The 17426-nt window shown below is 63.6% G+C and overlaps 1 protein-coding gene and 1 long non-coding RNA gene across 9 annotated transcripts in view; one reads left to right on the top strand and one right to left on the bottom strand.

Annotated features, from left to right (window-relative positions):
- Window positions 1-17426, top strand: part of PIEZO1 (piezo type mechanosensitive ion channel component 1) — a 70310-nt gene that overhangs the window by 40306 nt on the left and 12578 nt on the right. For 6 of the 8 annotated variants that reach the window (XM_032284674.1, XM_032284672.1, XM_032284677.1 and 3 more), the window contains exons 3-21: window positions 3486-3608; window positions 3828-3870; window positions 4027-4165; window positions 6794-6962; window positions 7093-7306; window positions 7435-7606; window positions 7734-7980; window positions 8762-8862; window positions 9008-9268; window positions 10146-10257; window positions 10330-10508; window positions 10600-10748; window positions 10866-11048; window positions 11307-11425; window positions 11597-11754; window positions 11868-12044; window positions 12557-12682; window positions 12753-12953; window positions 13369-13573. In XM_032284674.1, coding sequence (XP_032140565.1) covers window positions 3486-3608; window positions 3828-3870; window positions 4027-4165; window positions 6794-6962; window positions 7093-7306; window positions 7435-7606; window positions 7734-7980; window positions 8762-8862; window positions 9008-9268; window positions 10146-10257; window positions 10330-10508; window positions 10600-10748; window positions 10866-11048; window positions 11307-11425; window positions 11597-11754; window positions 11868-12044; window positions 12557-12682; window positions 12753-12953; window positions 13369-13573 — 3078 coding nt within the window. The remainder of the gene's footprint in view (window positions 1-3485; window positions 3609-3827; window positions 3871-4026; window positions 4166-6793; window positions 6963-7092; window positions 7307-7434; window positions 7607-7733; window positions 7981-8761; window positions 8863-9007; window positions 9269-10145; window positions 10258-10329; window positions 10509-10599; window positions 10749-10865; window positions 11049-11306; window positions 11426-11596; window positions 11755-11867; window positions 12045-12556; window positions 12683-12752; window positions 12954-13368; window positions 13574-17426) is intronic. The other 2 variants (XM_032284678.1, XM_032284673.1) reach the window with 1 other exon arrangement.
- Window positions 16752-17426, bottom strand: part of LOC116555765 — a 2372-nt gene continuing 1697 nt past the window's right edge. Inside the window, exon 3 of the long non-coding RNA XR_004270666.1 lies at window positions 16752-17417. This is a non-coding gene — a long non-coding RNA (uncharacterized LOC116555765). The remainder of the gene's footprint in view (window positions 17418-17426) is intronic.

The following is a 17426-nucleotide window of genomic DNA, read 5'->3' as shown; positions in this document are numbered from 1 at the left end:
GCCGGTGTGGGGAGCGGGTGCTGTCCAGCCGGTGTGGGGAGCGGGTGTTGTCCAGCAGGTGTGGGGAGCGGGTGCTGTCCAGCAGATGTGGGAGATGCCTGCAGACTGCTCCTCAGCACGCTGCTGTGGTGGGCCCCTGAGCCTTTGCAGGCTGTGCAAGGGTCCTAGAGCTGCAGCTCTGGGGGAGGTCCATGCTCTGTGAGCCATCCAGTCCCGTGCCCCGGGGCCTCCCGCCCCTTCCTGTTTCCTCCTGAGAGCTGTGCAGGCTGGAGCAGCGGGAGCCCCACACTTCTGTTTTTTTGAGATAGAGTCACCTCTATCACCAGGCTGGAGTGCAGTGGCATGATCTCGGCTCACTGCAACTTCTACTTGCCAGGTCCAAGTGATTCTCCTGCCTCAGCCTCCCAAAGTTGCTGGGATTACAGGTGCCCGCCACCATACTCAGCTGATTTTTGTGTTTTTAGTAGAAACAGTTTCACCATGTTGGCCAGGCTGGTGTTGAACGCCTGACCTCAGGTGATCCCCCTGCCTTGGCCTCACAAAGGTGTGGGCCACTGAACCTGGCCCCCTGCACCTTTTCCTGGGTGGGCAAGGGCCGTGCTGAGGCCCTCCCCAGCCGTGGATGGGGGTGGCAAGAACAGTCAGCTCCCCACAGGCTCCCTCCGGCAGCGAGCGGATGGGCCGGGGCCACACAGTGGCTCAGGAACAAAGGCTGATGGGCGGCTGCCGGCCAGAGCTGGGCGTGTCCCTGGCCCGAGCCTCCTCTCAATCCCTTTCCCAGGATGGAGAGGCCACCCTGAGCTAGGCCGTGGCCTTCAGGGTGTATCCTGCCAGGAGGGAGTGTGAGTAAGGGAAGGAGACCCCACTGGGTCTCCTGGGCTCCTGGAAGAGGCAGCAGTGGGTCCCTGAGGCGGTGGCCTGATCTCCATCCCTGGCTGGGCCTGGCTTTCCCAGCTCTGCATTTGGGGGTGGGACCTGTAGGGGGAGGGGGAGGGGGTGGGCAGGGACAGGGGCTGCGGGTAGAGGAATGCACAATGCCACATGACCCTTGAGGTCACGCTGTTTGCACCCTGGGCGTGCGTCGGACAGGGAAGAGGGCCAGGTCAGGACGCCCCCTCAGCCTCTGTGTGACTGCCCACCCCATGCAGGTCAGCAGGGCCTCGGTTGCTCTGCAGGTCCCGGCTCCCCCCTCTCTCTAGCAGTGTCTCTTCCTGGGGACAGGCTTCCCATCCCGGGGTGCCTTGCAGACTCTCAGCTCCCTAGTCTGATTGGGCCCAGCCGTGGTAACCTGCGCAGACCAGGATGTTCTGGCCGCCCGAGAATTGAACCAGGAAGGAGGAGGACAACGGGTAGGCAGTGACATCCGAGGTGGAGCCAGAGACGGACGTCCTGGACCACAGTTGTGCAGGGCAAGGCGGGCGGGCGGGAGCCAGGTGGCCCCAGAGCCCCTCCCTGCTCGGGGGTCTCTGGTCAGGCACTTTCCTCCTGGGCTGCTGGGTCGTGTGTGCAGGGAGCCTGTCAGCCTGGGCACTCAAGGACCCAGACCTGCTCTTGGTGCCCAGGGTCCTCGCCAGCCCCAGCAGAAGCCCTGCGGGTCTCTGTGTGTAGAACTCAAAATGCCTTCTGCAAATACTGTGTGCGCGGAGTGTCCGGTGCCACAGGTGCCCCTGCCGGCAAGGTCGCTTCAGCGTCAGGCTGGAGGGTGCAGTGAGCAGGACTCACAGCCCAGTTTCCCAGCCCAGCCTGGCAGGGGCCCGTTCCCCAGGTCAGTGGTTTCATGTTACCCCATGGCGACCCTGCTGTACAGAGGTGGGGATACGGGACGCCCATCTGGTGCCCCTGTCTGGTGCCCTTCTGCTGCCAGACTTGTGCTCTGCTGAAGAGGGGCTGGGGCAGCAGGTGTGAGCCTGGCTCAGGGGTTCTGAGCGGGGCAGTGAGGCCGGGCCCCTGTGGGTTCGGGGCAGGGAGGCCCCGGAAGGTCCTGTCCTCTAGAAATCCTGCTCTGGAGGTGGCGGCTCGTGTCCGTGCGGCGGCTGCAGCCTCCCTTCCAGGCCTCTGTTTTCCATTCCTCCTCTCACCTTCTCTCCTGCTCATCCCTCCCACCCTCCACAGGTCAGAGGTCATAGCTGCAGGGTCAGCAGATCAGGGCCTGGGGCAACCCCAGGAAGGCGTGAGTGTGGGAAGCTGGCCCAAACCTGCCTCGCCTGCGGACAGGGAATCCCAGCGTCCAAGTGCTGTCTGGCCGTCAGGCTTGGATGAGCAGGGCAGGTGCCTCCACCATGGGTCACCAGCCATCACTCCAGGAAGGGGGCCTGAGTGTCCGAGGCCAATCCCAAGTCTGTCACCTAACACCGATGGTGCCTGAAAAACTGAACAGAGTGGACACAGGCCCTGCATTGCACCCCGAGGCTGAGAGAGGGCAGGTGAGGTGGTGACATTCACCACTTCAGATCCAGACCAGAGCCAGACCCAGACCCTCGCTGTCCCTGAGCTGCAGGAAGCTGTGAGAAGGGCCCAGGCTATTCTGAATTTTCTGTAGCCTGGAGTGGCCAGTGGTTTAGAAGTCGCCGGCCCAGGGTGAGGGTGTGAAGGCTCCTGCCGGAAGGCACAGGGGTGGGGAAGAAAGCTGTCCCCAGCTCTGGGGTCAGGACTCAGAATCTTTTGGACCAAAGACTTTGGTCCTGACTCCTGGAGAGTGAGCTGTCCACATGCATGCAGAGAGCAAAGGCGAAGGCAGGGCTCCCATGTGCCCCCAGCCACAGGCTGCGCCTGCCCAGCCCCCACCCTGCAGCCCAGGGCCTCCCTGCTGGGGGCCTGAGTCCAGCGGGGCCACGGGGAGCTGGGAAGCTGGGAGCAGGACAAGGCCGCTGGGCAACCTGATAGTGCTGCCACCTCCTGCCAGGCACAGGTACGCAGAGAGAGACAGGGTGCCAGGCAGGTGGCTGAAATTCCAGGCCGGCCGCAGGCTGAAATTCTTGCAGCCTCAGCCCCAGGGAGGCAGCTGCATGCCCCACTTCTCAACAGCCATCCTGGCCCCGCACCCCCCACCACTCCGGCACAGCTTCTCAGGGGTACTCCCGGTGCCTCAGCCTCCATCCGACTGCGGCCCCCGTGGGGTGAGGTGGAGCTGCTCACTTCTCCTTGTGTTTATTTCCTCTGCTTCCACCGCCGAGCAGTGACAGGTGTTTGCTGGATGGGCCAGCAAAGGCCCGGTGGTAACCCCCGAGCCTGGGAGGCCTTTTTCTGCCTGGGGGCCCCAGGCCTATCCTGCCACCCCCAGGAGGGTACCTGCCTCCTTGTCAGAAGAGTGAAAACAGCGACCCCAGGGAGGCGTGTGGAGTGGGGCTGGCCGGCCTGCCTGCTGGGGTCCTGAGTCTCGGGCCTCTGGGCTGTGGCCTGGCTGGGGGCTCCTGCTGGCCTGAGCGGCCTGGGCTGCCGGCTCCTCCCCATCCTGAGTCCCGCCTCACCCGCCTGCTCTGCTGCAGGTCACACGGGCCGTCTCCTGCGGGCGCTGCTGGGCCTCAGCCTGCTCTTCCTGGCAGCCCATCTCACCCTCCAGATCTGCCTGCACACGGTGCCCCACCTGGACCAGCTCCTGGGACCCAGCTGTGAGTCACTGAGGGCGTGGGGCAGGGATAGCCATCCTGGGAGTCAGGGAGAGGTCCTGTGGTGACCTCTAGTCTCCTGGGTGAGCAGGTCAGGAGGTGGGGTCAACTCAGCCTGAGTCATGTCTGAACTGGACGGTGCAGGTGAAATCCCCGGGGGTGACCAGGCTGTGGCGCTGGCTGAGCAGACCCTGACCTGGGTTCCCCCATCCTTCTCTGCAGGCAGCCGCTGGGAGACTCTCTCGAGACACATAGGGGTCACAAGGTAAGACGCCCACACCGCCCCCCGGCCCGCCACCTGCAAACCTCCGTTGGGGATTTCAGGCCCCTGGGGGGGGCGGGGGAGACCTAGAGCCGCATCCACGCTCCCACCCCAACCCGTCCTCCTGGTCTGACTGTGGCCGCTCCCTGCTGTCCACAGGCTGGACCTGAAGGATGTCCCCAATGCCATCCGGCTGGTCGCCCCTGACCTGGGCATCTTCGTGGTCTCCTCCGTCTGCCTCGGCCTCTGTGGGCGCCTCGCAAGGAACGCCCGGCACAGCCCACGTGCGCGGGAGCTGGTGAGCGACACATGCATGTCCCGTGTGTCAGGGGGGTCATTTGAGAGCCATGGTGTCAGCCATTTTGAGGGCATTTTAATCTTTTTTACACAAATGTAGGCTTTTGTAAGTCAGTGTTAAAGAGGGGAGGAAGTTCCGAGTCCTCTCCACCGGCACCCGGGCCCAGCCTGCGCCGTCATCCACCCAGACCGTTTGTACCCGGCCGGGCTCTGCCTCTGGCCGGAAACCTCCACACCCAAGACGACATCTGTGCCCCTAGAAACTCTTCATGGGGGGGTGATTTGGGGCCACATGATGGTGGGAACCCACAGTGCTGAGTGGGTCTGGCTGGAGAACCCCTGCAGGCCGGCTGAGAAGGGGCGGCTTTGCTGCCCATTCGTGGACAGGCAAAGAGGGCTGTCGGCCCCCGGAGCCACGGGCCTGAGGCAGGGCCTGTATCCTCAGAGGGCTAGGCCTTCAGGTGACTTGGCGGTCTGGCCCTGGGGATCTCTCACCTACGGCTGCTTCCCACAGGCCGGGGTGAGCTGGGGCCGCAACGCTCCGATAGACTGCTCAGCCTTCCTGCCCCTGCCCGGCCTCACACTCCCTCCCCCAGCTCAGCCAGGATTTATGGCCATCTGGGTGTCCTGGCCCAAGAGCTCCCTGTCCCCTCCCCCCGGGGACGCCAGGGCACACAGCCTCCTCCCACCTCTTCTGCCAGCGTCTGCTCATTAGACAGCTGACGCTTGCCAGGCACGTGGGCCTGGACTTCCAGGAGCCCCAAGAGGGAAAGGGGCTCCCCAGCTACACAGTGGGTCGGGTGCACCCACTCAGCCTGCAGAGCTGGCTTGCCCTCCTGCCTGTCCTGTCCCCACACCACAGGGCAAGGCTGGCACCTGAATTTCAGAGGCTGGAACAGGGGCCTGGAGGTCAAGTGGCATTTCCGGGCATTCGTGGGGGTCCCACCATCCTCGAGGCTGTGCTGCTGCCTGTCCTTCAGGTGCCCCACCCCTCCCTCAGCCCCTCCATGCTGGCAAGGGCATGGGGCACCAGCCTCCTGGAGCTCAGCTGCCGGGAAGGGGCTGGGTGGCCGGACTCTTGTCATCATCTTGGTGTGATGGGATCCTGAGTGGGCAGCCAGTTTGGACAGACTTCAGAGTGAGATGGGGGCCTCACTCAGGGCACCTGCAGGGTGTTCCCGATCTAGGAGCCCCCTGCTCCAGCATGGCAGGGCCCCCGGGCACACGGCCCCGGGCAACCCTCACTCCCACACATGGGCAACACGCATACATGTGTAGCCATTTGGCAGGTGTGCCAGCCAGCCCAAGGGGCACCGGCCCCTGGAGGGGTTAAGGGACGTCTGCAGCGTCACTGCGGTGCGTGGGGCCCAAGTCAGGGTTGGGCGGAGGCCTCACACCTGTCCTTCCACAGCAGCCGCTCTGTTCTTTCCACTCCCAGAATCGCTCATTTTTCACAGCTCTGCTCAGAAGATTTCCCAGGGCCGGGGCCAGGCTGTGGGCGGGGTGAGCTCAGCCCTTCCAGCCCCAGCCCTGGTGCTCCGGGGTCTGGTGGGAGAGCCCCGGGTGTGAGCCATGGCGCCCTTCCATCCGACCCAGACTCGCCCCGGCTGCTGTGTGGTCTCTGAGACGGGTGGGCGCAGGGCCTCAGTCTCTCCTGACCTCATCTCCCGTTCCCCTGGCTTTGGAGACTCCCAGCACCCCCGAAGCCCTGGATGCCTGTGAGGATGGGACGCGTCTGGCTTATCCGTCCCACCAAGCCCCCATCCCGTTTGACAGAAGGGGAACAGGCTCCAGGAGGCTGAGTGACTGGCCTCAGCCTGCACAGCGAGGAGAGCGACAGAGCTGGGACAGGGCCTGTCGTCAGCCCCACAGCCTGTGCTCTCAGCCTGGGGTCCGGCGCCTCAGCCACCAGGAGAGCCCCCGGCTCACAGATGGGGACGCTGGGCTGCTGGCAGGCAGAGCTGGGCATCTGACGACAGCCGTGTTCTTTCCACTACACTCTGACTTTCCCCTCTGTTTGGAAACAGCTGTTCTGGGAAGTCTGTAGTCAGGACTGGGGAAAATAGGCTGGCAGGTGTCTCCCCCAACCCCGGGCAGGGCTGTCACTTCTAGGCAGTTGGCCACCTCTGTTCCCCCAGACGGTCAGGGAGAGCAGGAGTGCCACCCCCCACCTCTATGCATAGCTGGCAGGGGTGCCAGGAGACCGTGGCGCCTGGCCACATCTCTCAGGCCCCCCTTGCTCTCTAGAGACCCCCCCAGGGGTGTAGACGGGGCCCTGCCGCTCCCGGCTGCTTGGTTGGGGTGGTGAGGTATTCTGGGACAGCCCAAGGTCAGTCTCTACCTGGCTGGGTCATTAGGTGCCAGGGCTTGGCAGGACACACCCTGGGTCTTCAGCCCGTGTGGGAGCTGCTACCAGGAAAGCTGGGAGGGCCTGTGAGCTCCAGTGAGGAAGGAGGACGGTGTCGGTCGGACTTCAGGGACAGCTGGGGCCGGTGCTCAGAGGCTGGCCTGTGGCCCTCAGAGGCTGAGGATGTGGTCGCTGCCTGCTCTGCTGGCTCGGCAAGTGTGGGCTGGAGAGGTGGCCTCAGTGCCACGCACCTGACCTTCCTCCTGTCTGTGACCTTGGCAGGATGATGACGAGAGGGATGTGGATACCGGCCCCCTGACCGGGCTGCAGGAAACCCCGACGCTGGCCCCTACGCGGAGGTCACGGCTGGCCGCTCGGTTCCGGGTCACAGCCCACTGGCTGCTAGTGGCTGCTGGGCGGGCCCTCACTGTGACACTGCTTGCGCTGGCAGGTACTCACCGCGGCAGGGGGCACTGGCAGCCACACTGGGAGGGGTCTCAGAGCTCCCCAATTGTCGCAGAGACAGTGGGAGACACAGCACTGGCTGGGTACAATCCGTACAGCCCTGCCCCGCCCTGCAGGTATCGCTCACCCCTCGGCCCTGTCGAGTGTCTACCTGCTAGTCTTCCTGGCCATCTGCACCTGGTGGGCCTGCCACTTTCCCATCAGCGCTCTGGGCTTCAGCAGACTCTGCATCGTGGTGGGCTGCTTTGGCGCCGGCCATCTCATCTGCCTCTACTGCTACCAGACACCCTTTGCACAGGCTCTGCTCCCGCCTGCCGGCATCTGGGCCAGGTAAGGGCTCACCACATAGCCCCTTTTCCCTCCTGCTCCAGTCCTGCCCACCTGGCCTGTCCAGCCCGTGTGGCCCCACTGCCTCCAGGGCAGTGTGCAGTGGGCAGTGACAGGCCTTCTATGGACAGGGTGTTGGGTCTCAAGGACTTTGTGGGTCCCACCAACTGCTCCAGCCCACACGAGCTGGTCCTTAACACCAGCCTGGACTGGCCCACGTACGCCAGCCCTGGGGTCCTGCTGCTGCTGTGCTACGCCACGGCCTCTCTGCGCAAGCTCCGCGCACACCACCCCTCCAGCCAGGTGAGCGGCCGCCACCCTCGGGGTGGAGGGGGCTTAGGCCAGGCCGCCCCATGGGGCCGGTCTCGGGGCCTCCTGCCTCTGGGTGGGGCATGGAGCTGGTCTGGGCTCACGGCTCTGGTCTCTGCAGAGGGAGGAGGCGGCCAAGGGGGACGACGCCCGGGAGCTGGAGCTGGAGCTGGCTGAGCTGGACCAGTGGCCCCAGGACGGGGAGGCCGTGCAGGTGAGCAGCCAGGTGGTTGGGGGCACGGGGCCAGGCCCTGCACAGCTCACTGCTGCTCGTCCACAGCACGTGGTGGCCACCACACCTGACACCGAGGCTGAGAACTGCATCGTGCACGAGCTGACTGGCCAGAGCCCCGTCCGGCAGCGACCCCGTAAGTACCTGCGCTCCCGCCTTCCTGTCCCACCTGCCCAGGAAGAGGCCGGTGCTGCCCCCTGGTGGCCGCCTGGCGCTCTCCCATGCTCGCAGCACCCTTCTGCTTCCTGCCCCGTCAGGTGCCCAGGCAGCCACGTGACGGTGTCACTGACCTGCCCCCAACCCCTAGGGCAGCCACGTGGCCGTATTGCTGACCCCAGAGACCCCATGGGGTCTCCAGGTCCCCCGACCCCACCCCAGAGGACGTGGCTGTGCCATCTTGTTCTGTTCACTGTGGGAGCTACTCCAGGTGGCCCTGTGGCCCCAGGAGGCCACTTGTCGTGGGCAGGGGCCAGCCTGGGAACGCTGTGTTGGCCATTTCGCCTTGGAAGGGCCTGGGGACTCTTTCTGGCTGCTTTCTTTCTTTACCGTAACTCTTGATTTTCCATTTTGCAATGTGTTTCTGAATGAAGCAAGTGAAGGCAGGGCCTCGGGGCGGGGTTCCCAGGGGTCTTCAGATGCACAGACCTGGAAGGGGGTCAGGCCCACCTTGTGCACCCCACCCTTTCAAGGAAACTGACATCCAGAGAATGGCAGGTGCTGGCAGGGCGATGCCTCACGCTCAAGGGCAGTGTCAGCCCAACTGCTAGACCCCACGTGTTCTGCCCATAGCCCCCCATGGCTACCATGGGCCTGTCCCTCCTGCTGTGCGCTTGCCCACGGCCCAGGTTTTAGGGCATAGTCAGATGGGGGGGCCTGGAGATCACCTTACTGGAGCTGACCTCTGCCCCCATCTGCAGTGCGGCCCAAGCAGGCTGAACGTACGGAGGCGTCCCCTCTGCACAGCCTGGGTCACCTCATCATGGACCAGAGCTACGTGTGTGCGCTCATTGCCATGATGGTAGGTGGCCATGGGGGGTGGGCAGGTGTGGGGCACCGCCTGGGTGGGGTGCGCTGGGTGGCTGTGCGGCCTCCTCTGCTGCACAACATGTGGGGCTGGCTGGGTGGGGTGCACGGGCGGCTGTGCAGCCCCCTCTGCCGCGCAGGTGTGGAGCATCACCTACCACAGCTGGCTGACCTTCGTGTTGCTGCTCTGGGCCTGCCTCATCTGGACGGTGCGCAGCCGCCACCAGCTGGCCATGCTGTGCTCGCCCTGCATCCTGCTGTACGGGATGACGCTGTGCTGCCTGCGCTACGTGTGGGCCATGGACCTGCGCCCTGAGCTGCCCACCACCCTGGGCCCCGTCAGCCTGCGCCAGCTGGGGCTGGAGCACACCCGCTACCCCTGCCTGGACCTTGGTGCCATGGTGAGTGTGCACCACCACATCTGGCGGGGTGCCTGAACCCATCAGGATGCACTTGCCTGAGAGAGTGGCAGCGCCAAGGAGGCAGGTCCGTGTCCATCTATCACAGTGGGGTCCCCTTCGGCCAGCTCAGGGCCAACCCAGCGTAGTTTCTCAGTGAGCGCTGGTTGGCTGAATACGTGGACAAGCTTGTTGCTGTGGGCACCGCCTTGTGTCCCTGACTCTGTGTGAGTGTGGGCTCTGCCCATCTGCATGACCCTGGGTCTTACTGACAAGCCGTACGGCCATGTATTCACAGAGTGCCCACCTGCCTGCGTGAGGCGGGGGCCGGCATTGTGTCCGTCGCCTGTCTGCAGTTCACAGAGTGCCCACCTGCCTGTGTGAGGCGGGGGCCGGCATTGTGTCCGTCACCTGTTTGCAGTTCACAGAGTGCCCACCTGCCTGTGTGAGGCGGGGGCCGGCATTGTGTCCATCACCTGTTTGCAGTTCACAGAGTGCCCACCTGCCTGCGTGAGGCGGCGGCCGGCATTGTGTCTGTCGCCTGTTTGCAGGCCAGCAGGTCGCATCACAGCGTGAGAGACTCGTGAGCCTGTGTGTGCAAACATGCACCTGTGTGTAAGCCTGTGTGCAGATATGTGCGTGGCTCTGTGCGGGCCTGTGTGTACAGATGTGTGACTCTCGTGTGAACCCATGCACACACCATGGCCGTGTGAGCATGTGCTCACGTGCCTCTGGGAGGGTGGAGAGAGAGGGTGTTCAGTGCCTGCAGGGAGGCTGGTGCGGATGGGCTGGTAGCAGCTGCCTCCCTGAGGGCTCCCGCCTGCCCCTGGTGATGGGAGAGGCGCTGGCCCCGGCTGACTGGCACCCCGACTTGTGGCAGTTGCTGTACACCCTGACCTTCTGGCTCCTGCTGCGCCAGTTTGTGAAAGAGAAGCTGCTGAAGTCGGCGGAGGCTCCCGCTGTGCTGACGGAGGTCACTGTGGCAGACACGGGTGAGTGCTGGGACAGGGTGGGGGGCTGCCCTCCTGCCCAGCCCGATGCCAGCCTCCTGACTTGGCCCACAGAGCCCACGCGGACACAGATGCTGCTGCACAGCCTGGGGGAGCAGGTGAAGGACGTCTACGCCAAGTACTGGATCTACGTGTGCGCCGGCATGTTCATCGTGGTCAGCTTCGCCGGCCGCCTCGTGGTCTACAAGATCGTCTACATGTTCCTCTTCCTGCTCTGTCTCACCCTCTTCCAGGTGCCTGGCGGGTGGGTGCCAGGGCACAGGCCCTCCCCGGGGCCCTCGCCCTCCCTCCCCAGGGCGCTCACTGCCCCCCCTCGCCCAGCAGGTCTACTACAGCCTGTGGCGGAAGCTCCTCAAGGCCTTCTGGTGGCTCGTGGTGGCCTACACCATGCTGGTGCTCATCGCCGTGTACACCTTCCAGTTCCAGGACTTCCCTGCCTACTGGCGCAACCTCACGGGCTTCACCGACCAGCAGTGAGTCCAGGCCGGGGCGGCGGGGCAGCGGTGCTGACACCAGGGCATGCACTCTCCTGGGGCTGCTGCGGTTCTGCGGGAGCCGGGCCAGTGCTGACGTGGGCCCTCCTGGCGCAGGCTGGGGGACCTGGGCCTGGAGCAGTTCAGCGTGTCCGAGCTCTTCTCCAGCATCCTGGTGCCCGGCTTTTTCCTGCTGGCCTGCATCCTGCAGCTGCACTATTTCCACGGGCCCTTCATGCAGCTCACTGACCTGGAGCACGTGTCCCAACCCGGCACGCGCCTCCCACACTGGACTCACAGGTGCGGCCCCGGTTGCCCTGGCCGCCTCGGAGGGGTGCAGGCTCCTGGGCCAGCGGGGATTTGGACAGGGGCCAAAGCCTCCACGTTCAGATCCTGACGGGCAGTTGCTTGTGCTCTGGGGCTGGGGGCAGCATGGAGGTCAGGGGGACTGAATGTCAGCTGCAGCGGAGGCGGTGCAGGCGGGGGTTTCTTCCAGCTGTGGGAGGTGAGAGGGCCAGGAACACAGGTGGGAGGTGACATTGTTGGACCCTCTCCCAGGCAGGATGCAGCCAGTGGGACCCCACTGCTGCAGCAGCAGCCGCAGGGGGAGGACGAGGGCCCCTGGGACGAGGGGCTGGGCACGGACATGCCCCACCAGGCCATGCAGGTGCCCGAAGGTGAGTCGGGCAGGCAGAGCACGGCCTCCACCCGGTTCGCTGTGCACGTCCCAGCTGGGGACACATTGACAGAGTCCCCTCTGAGCCCTAGAGCCTCTTCTGCACAGGGGACCCGGGAACCCCCGTTTCTGCTCCTGCCGCACACCCACACGGGCCCTCCCACCATCACAGGCACAGCCAAGTGGGGCCTGGTGGCCGAGCGGCTGCTGGAGCTGGCGGCTGGCTTCTCGGACGTCCTCTCGCGCGTGCAGGTGTTCCTGCGGCGGCTGCTGGAGCTGCACGTCCTCAAGCTGGTGGCTCTGTACACGGTCTGGGTGGCCCTGAAGGAGGTGAGTGTGCCAGGCACCTCAGCTTCCTGTCTGGGGTGGGGTGGCTCTGGCCCGCCCGCTGGCCTCCGCGAGCCCAGCCCCACGCCCCCATGCCCCCCCCTGCCTGCCCACAGGTGTCGGTGATGAACCTGCTGCTGGTGGTGCTGTGGGCCTTTGCCCTGCCCTACCCGCGCTTCCGCCCCATGGCCTCCTGCCTGTCCACTGTGTGGACATGCGTCATCATCGTGTGTAAGATGCTGTACCAGCTGAAGGTCGTGAACCCCCAGGACTACTCCAGCAACTGCACCGAGGTACTGGCCCCCGCCGGCCGGGACGGGAGGCGGCTCCAGGCAGCTGTTTGGGGTCCCACCCTCCCCGGGCGGCCGCTTCACAGCAGTGGGGCCAGCAGTGGAGGTGGAGGGCCCTCCCCCGGGGGATCAAGGGGGCTTCTTGGAGGCAGCATCCTTCCACCTGATCTGTGGATTGGGGCCCACTTCCCGCACACAGGGGTGTCTGTCCAGACAGCGCTGAGGCCCAGGGTGTCCCACGGTGAGGACCAGGCCCAGGAGGGAGCTGCTGGCAGGCGCTTTCTCCCACATCCCTCCTTGTCCTGGGACCTGTCTCCACTCCCCAGCCCCTGCCTCCCTGTCTCTCCAGCACCTGGTCCCCTTCCCCATGAAGGTGGCTCCAAGGCCAGCAGCCCCCATGTCCCTGGCTGGGGCAGCAGTGGACCTGCCCCAGAGCTGTGGCAGTGGTGGGCTCCAGGCAGGACTGCGGGGCACTGTGGCCTGGGAGGGGGCACTGATGCCCGGACTCTTGCCAGCCCTCCCCCAACAGCACCAACCTGCTGACCACGGAGATCAGCCAGTCCCTGCTGTACCGGGGGCCTGTGGACCCCGCCAACTGGTTTGGAGTGCGGAAGGGCTTCCCCAACCTGGGTTACATCCAGGTGAGTGAGGGGGTGGTGGGCAGCTGGGTGGCTGAGCACCCGGCTGCCCTCTGACCCTCGCCTCCTGCAGAACCATCTGCAGGTCCTGCTCCTGCTGGTGTTCGAGGCGGTCGTGTACCGGCGTCAGGAGCACCACCGCCGGCAGCACCAGCTGGCCCCACTGCCCGCCCAGGCCGTGTTTGCCAGCGGCACCCGCCAGCAGCTGGACCAGGACCTGCTCGGCTGCCTCAAGTACTTCACCAACTTCTTCTTCTACAAATTCGGGCTGGAGGTGAGGCAAGGGCATTGCCCCCTCCTGGGGCAGGGCTGGGTTGAGGGGAGGGAGGGCTGACTGCAGGGGCCGCAGGCCTGGGCCCCACTTGAGTCTGCTTGGGCCACGGGGGGGCGGGGGCACAGGGCCAGGCAAGGCTTCCCCCGGACCCCTTCGGTGTGTTGGTGCTGACAAGAGGCAGGAGGCCAAGTCAGATTCACTCTGCCATCCAGCCCACGTCCGGGAGCCTCAGTTTCCCCAGCATGACGGCAACCGCCAGCCCCTCCAGCCCTCTAGATGGGGCTGCTGGCCCTGTCCTTGCTTGATGCCCACAGCCTCCAGGCAGAGCTGCCTGTGCCTGAGGCCCTCGAGGTGGGAGGAGAAAGCCCCTTTCTCCGGACTCAGCCCCCCCCCACCCCGCCCTCTCCCACCCCAGATCTGCTTCCTGATGGCTGTGAACGTGATCGGGCAGCGCATGAACTTCATGGTGACCCTGCACGGCTGCTGGCTGGTGGCCATCGTCACCCGCAGGCGCCGCCAGGCCATCGCCCGCCTCTGGCCCAACTACTGCCTCTTCCTGGCGCTGTTCCTGCTGTACCAGTACCTGCTGTGCCTGGGCATGCCCCCGGCCCTGTGCATCGGTGAGGGGCACACGGCTGGGGTGGGCGTGGGCTTCGTGGCCTTGTGGATGCCGGGGGATGTTTCTCGCCTGCCCCAGGCTCCTGTCCACCCTCCTGGACTTGGCCTTGGCCTCCCTCAGTTGCTCCTGCGTGTGTCTCCCGCCCACCCCACATCCCTCCAGGCTCTGTCACCTGCGCTCCCTCTTGGGGGTGGCCTGGCCCCTCCAGGCTCAGCTGTCCTCACTTCCTTTCTGTCCCATATTCTATTTTGAACTATTTTTTTTTTTTTTTTTTTTTTTTTTTTTTTTTTGAGACGGAGTTTCACTCACGTTACCCAGGCTGGAGTGCAATGGCGCGATCTCGGCTCACCGCAACCTCCCCCTCCTGGGTTCAGGCAATTCTCCTGCCTCAGCCTCCTGAGTCGCTGGGATTACAGGCACACACCACCATGCCCAGCTAATGTTTTTTTTTGTATTTTCAGTAGAGACGGGGTTTCACCATGTTGACCAGGATGGTCTCGATCTCTTGACCTCGTGATCCACCCGCCTCGGCCTCCCAAAGTGCTGGGATTACAGGCGTGAGCCACCGCGCCCAGCCTTATTTTGAACTATTTCAAACCTTCAGGAAAGTTGTGGGAGTCCTCTCTGGGCCCCACAAGGGGCAGCCAGGATGCCTCACACCCAAGTGCTGCCTTAAGCGTGGGTCTCCTGGGGGCGGACATCCCTGAGCCCACGGCCCTCACACATGGGCCGTCCCCTGGCAGTGTCCTCTGGATTGAAGCAGCCCCAGCCTCAGCACCTCCTTTGCGGCACTCTGGTTTTGAGATAGGATCTGGTCTGATGCTTGCGCGTGATCTCATCTCGGGTCACCCCCACCGCCTCGCTTGTCTCTCGGGAAGCTGTGGAGGGTGCTTGGCGGCGTGGCTGGTGCGCTGAGACTGGACTTGTGTGGCTGTCCTGGTGTTGAGGGTCTGTTCCAGGCGCACAGCGCCCTGCGGTCTGAGACGGGAATCACCTTCGCGTGTGCGGCCGGCTCAGGGGTGTCCCACCTGCCCCACAGTGGCACCCAGCCTGTCGGCGTTGGTGGGCTGTCTGGGCTCATTCTGGCGTCATGAAACTCTGTGGTCTCTGTGCATCCATCAGCTGGGTTTCCTGTCAAGGAGAGCGGCCACTTCTCACTGGTGTCAGCAGCCCTGGGCCTCCCCTTGGCTGCACGGACCCCGGCCTCTGTGGTCACACATGGTCATGTTGTCCTGGATCCAGTCCTAGGGCCCTTTGAGCCATGTCCCCGAGCTCCTGCCCTGTCTTCCAGTCAGGCCCACTGAGGCACAGTTCACACACAGCAGGCGTTGCCTACAGCCTCGTGGCCCCAGGCCGCCTCTCCCCCTGCTCTGACCGCCGCTCTGACCATCTCTAGGTCTGCCTTTGCCGGACACCTCAGGAGCAGGTGCACACAGCTCGGCACCTTCTGTCACAGAGGGAACGCAGAGATTCACCCATGTCAGTGCGCCAGCACTTCAACTGTTGATTTTTCACTTCTTATGTAGACTTACCCCAGAGTCACACGGAGCCCCCAGTGCCCTAGTCCCAGCCTCCCCCAGTGTCAGCCATGAACACGGGCCAAGGAAAACGACCAAAACAAGACAGGCTTCTGTGCTGAGCGGAAATGGAGCTTCCGGCACGTGCCTCCCCGTCGCGTCCCGGGACTGCACACGGGATCCCAGGCTCCATCTGGTCATCTGGCCTCTGTCTCCTCATGGGTTCCGGTCTCTCCTTGTGTTTCCTGGCCTTGAGACTTCTGACAGAGCACTGGGCTGTACCTTACAGTGTCCCTCGGTTTGGGGTTGCCTTGGTGTTTCTTTCCTTAGACCAGCTCTTGCGTTTTGGGCACCACCACAGATGTGAGGCGTCCTCCGTGCCTCTCACTGGGGGCAACGCGTCTTCTCACGTCAGCCTTCACTCACCTGCAGAGGCCCGCGTCTGCCAGACTTTCTCATGTGACATTGGCACTCTTTTTGTAATGAACAAATTCTTGGCGAGACAAGGTGGCTCACGCCTGTAGTCCCAGCACTTTGGGAGGCTGAGGCGGGTGGATCACGAGGTCAGGAAGCCGAGACCATCCTGGCCAACATGGTGAAACCCCGTCTCTACTAAAAATACAAAAATCAGTCGGGTGTGGTGGCGGGCACCTGTAGTCCCAGCTACGAGGGAGGCTGAGGCAGGAGAATCGCTTGAACCCGGGAGGCAGAGGTTGCAGTGAGCTGAGATCCCGCCACTGCACTCCAGCCTGGTGACAGAGCGTGACCCTGTTTCTAAATGAATACATACGTATTTATTCGGCTGGGCATGGTGGTTCATGCCTGTGATCCCAGCACTTTGAGAGGCTGAGGCAGGAGGATTCCTTGAGGCCAGGGGTTTGAAACCACCCTGGTCAACATAGCAAGAATTCTTTTTTTTTTTTTTTAAGATGGAATGTTTCTCTGTTGACCAGGCTAGAATGCAGCCTCCATCGCCTCAGTTCAGGCAATCCTCCTGTCTCAGCCCCCTTAGCAGCTGGGATTACAGGCACGCACCACCATGCCCAGCTAGTTTTTGTGTTTTTAGTAGAGATGGGGTTTCACCATGTTGGCCAGGCTGGTCTTGAACTCCTGATCTCAGGTGACCCCCCTGCCTTGGCCTCCCAAAGTGCTGAAATTGCAGGCATCAGCCGCTACGCCTGGCCCTATTTGCTATGCTGGTTTTCTGTTTCCTCATCTCTTCTACATATATGAATTGGCATCTTCTGTAAGGAGAAGCTGTCCTTTCTCCCCTGCTGATTTATTTATTCAGTTATTTATATCTGTGGACACAGGATGTGGGTCATCATCTCTGGGACTGGCTGTGGGACCAGCGCTGTTCACTCTGTCTTGCGTGTGGTCACGGCTTTGGGCCCTGGGAGCTCCGGGCGCTCTCCGCCTGCCCCACCCTTTTCAAGTTCGTCTTTTTTTCTTGTTTCTTTTGAGATGGAGTCTTGTTCTGTTGCCCAGGCTGGAGTGCAGTGTGGTGATCTCAGCTCCCTGCAACCACCGCCTCCTGGGTTCATGCTATTCTCATGCCTCAGCCTTCCAAGAAGCTGGGATTGCAGGCGCGCACCTCCACCACACCCAGTTAATTTTTCTATTTTTAGTGGAGATGGGTTTCACCATGCTGGCCAGGCTGGTCTTGAACTCCTGACCTGAAGCGATCTGCCCGCTTTGGCCTCCCGCAGTGCTGGGATGGCTGGCGTGGGCACCGCACCTGGCCTGTCTTGTTTTCTGCTCCAGGCACGGCTGCCTCATGTTGTGCTTCCCCAGCACAGGCCTGCACTCACAGCCACTGCTCCGGGGAGTGTGATGGAGCTCCAGGAGCGTGAGGTTCAGAGAGCGAGGTCTACACCAGGTGTGCCTGTCACTACAGGGCTGCCTCTGCTTCTCGTCCCTCTACCTCTTTCTTACTGAAACACCTGCCCTCGAGAGGCGCCGAGGCCAGCTTCCCTTCTGTCTCCTTCCACAAGACCGTGCCATGAGCACCCTGTGAGATCAGTGCGTCCTGGGGTCCCTGACATCGAGGGCAAGTTTGTTTTAATGTCACGGGGTTCCCTCTGCGGCAGATGCTGCTGTGGGTTTTGCAGATGAGTGGCGTCATGCATGCAGTCCCACAGTCCTTAGGGACTGACCCTCCCTGCCTCGCACGCCTCCCAGGAAGTGTGGCCAGGGGCTGGTGGTGCCACGGATCCTCCCCCAACAGCCCCTGACCCAGCCCATCCCTGGCAGATAGTCCTGTCAGGACGTCACATCAGCAGGCCCGTCCAGGCTGTCTCGCGTGGTCTGCAGGCCCCTCTAGGCTGTCTCGCGTGG

This window comes from Sapajus apella, unplaced genomic scaffold (assembly GCF_009761245.1).
Source record: "Sapajus apella isolate SASKATOON/1434 unplaced genomic scaffold, GSC_monkey_1.0 scaffold15, whole genome shotgun sequence".
Taxonomy (NCBI): domain Eukaryota; kingdom Metazoa; phylum Chordata; class Mammalia; order Primates; family Cebidae; genus Sapajus; species Sapajus apella.
Note: the sequence above shows the minus strand (reverse complement) of the source record. Positions and strands in the feature narration are given on the sequence as shown.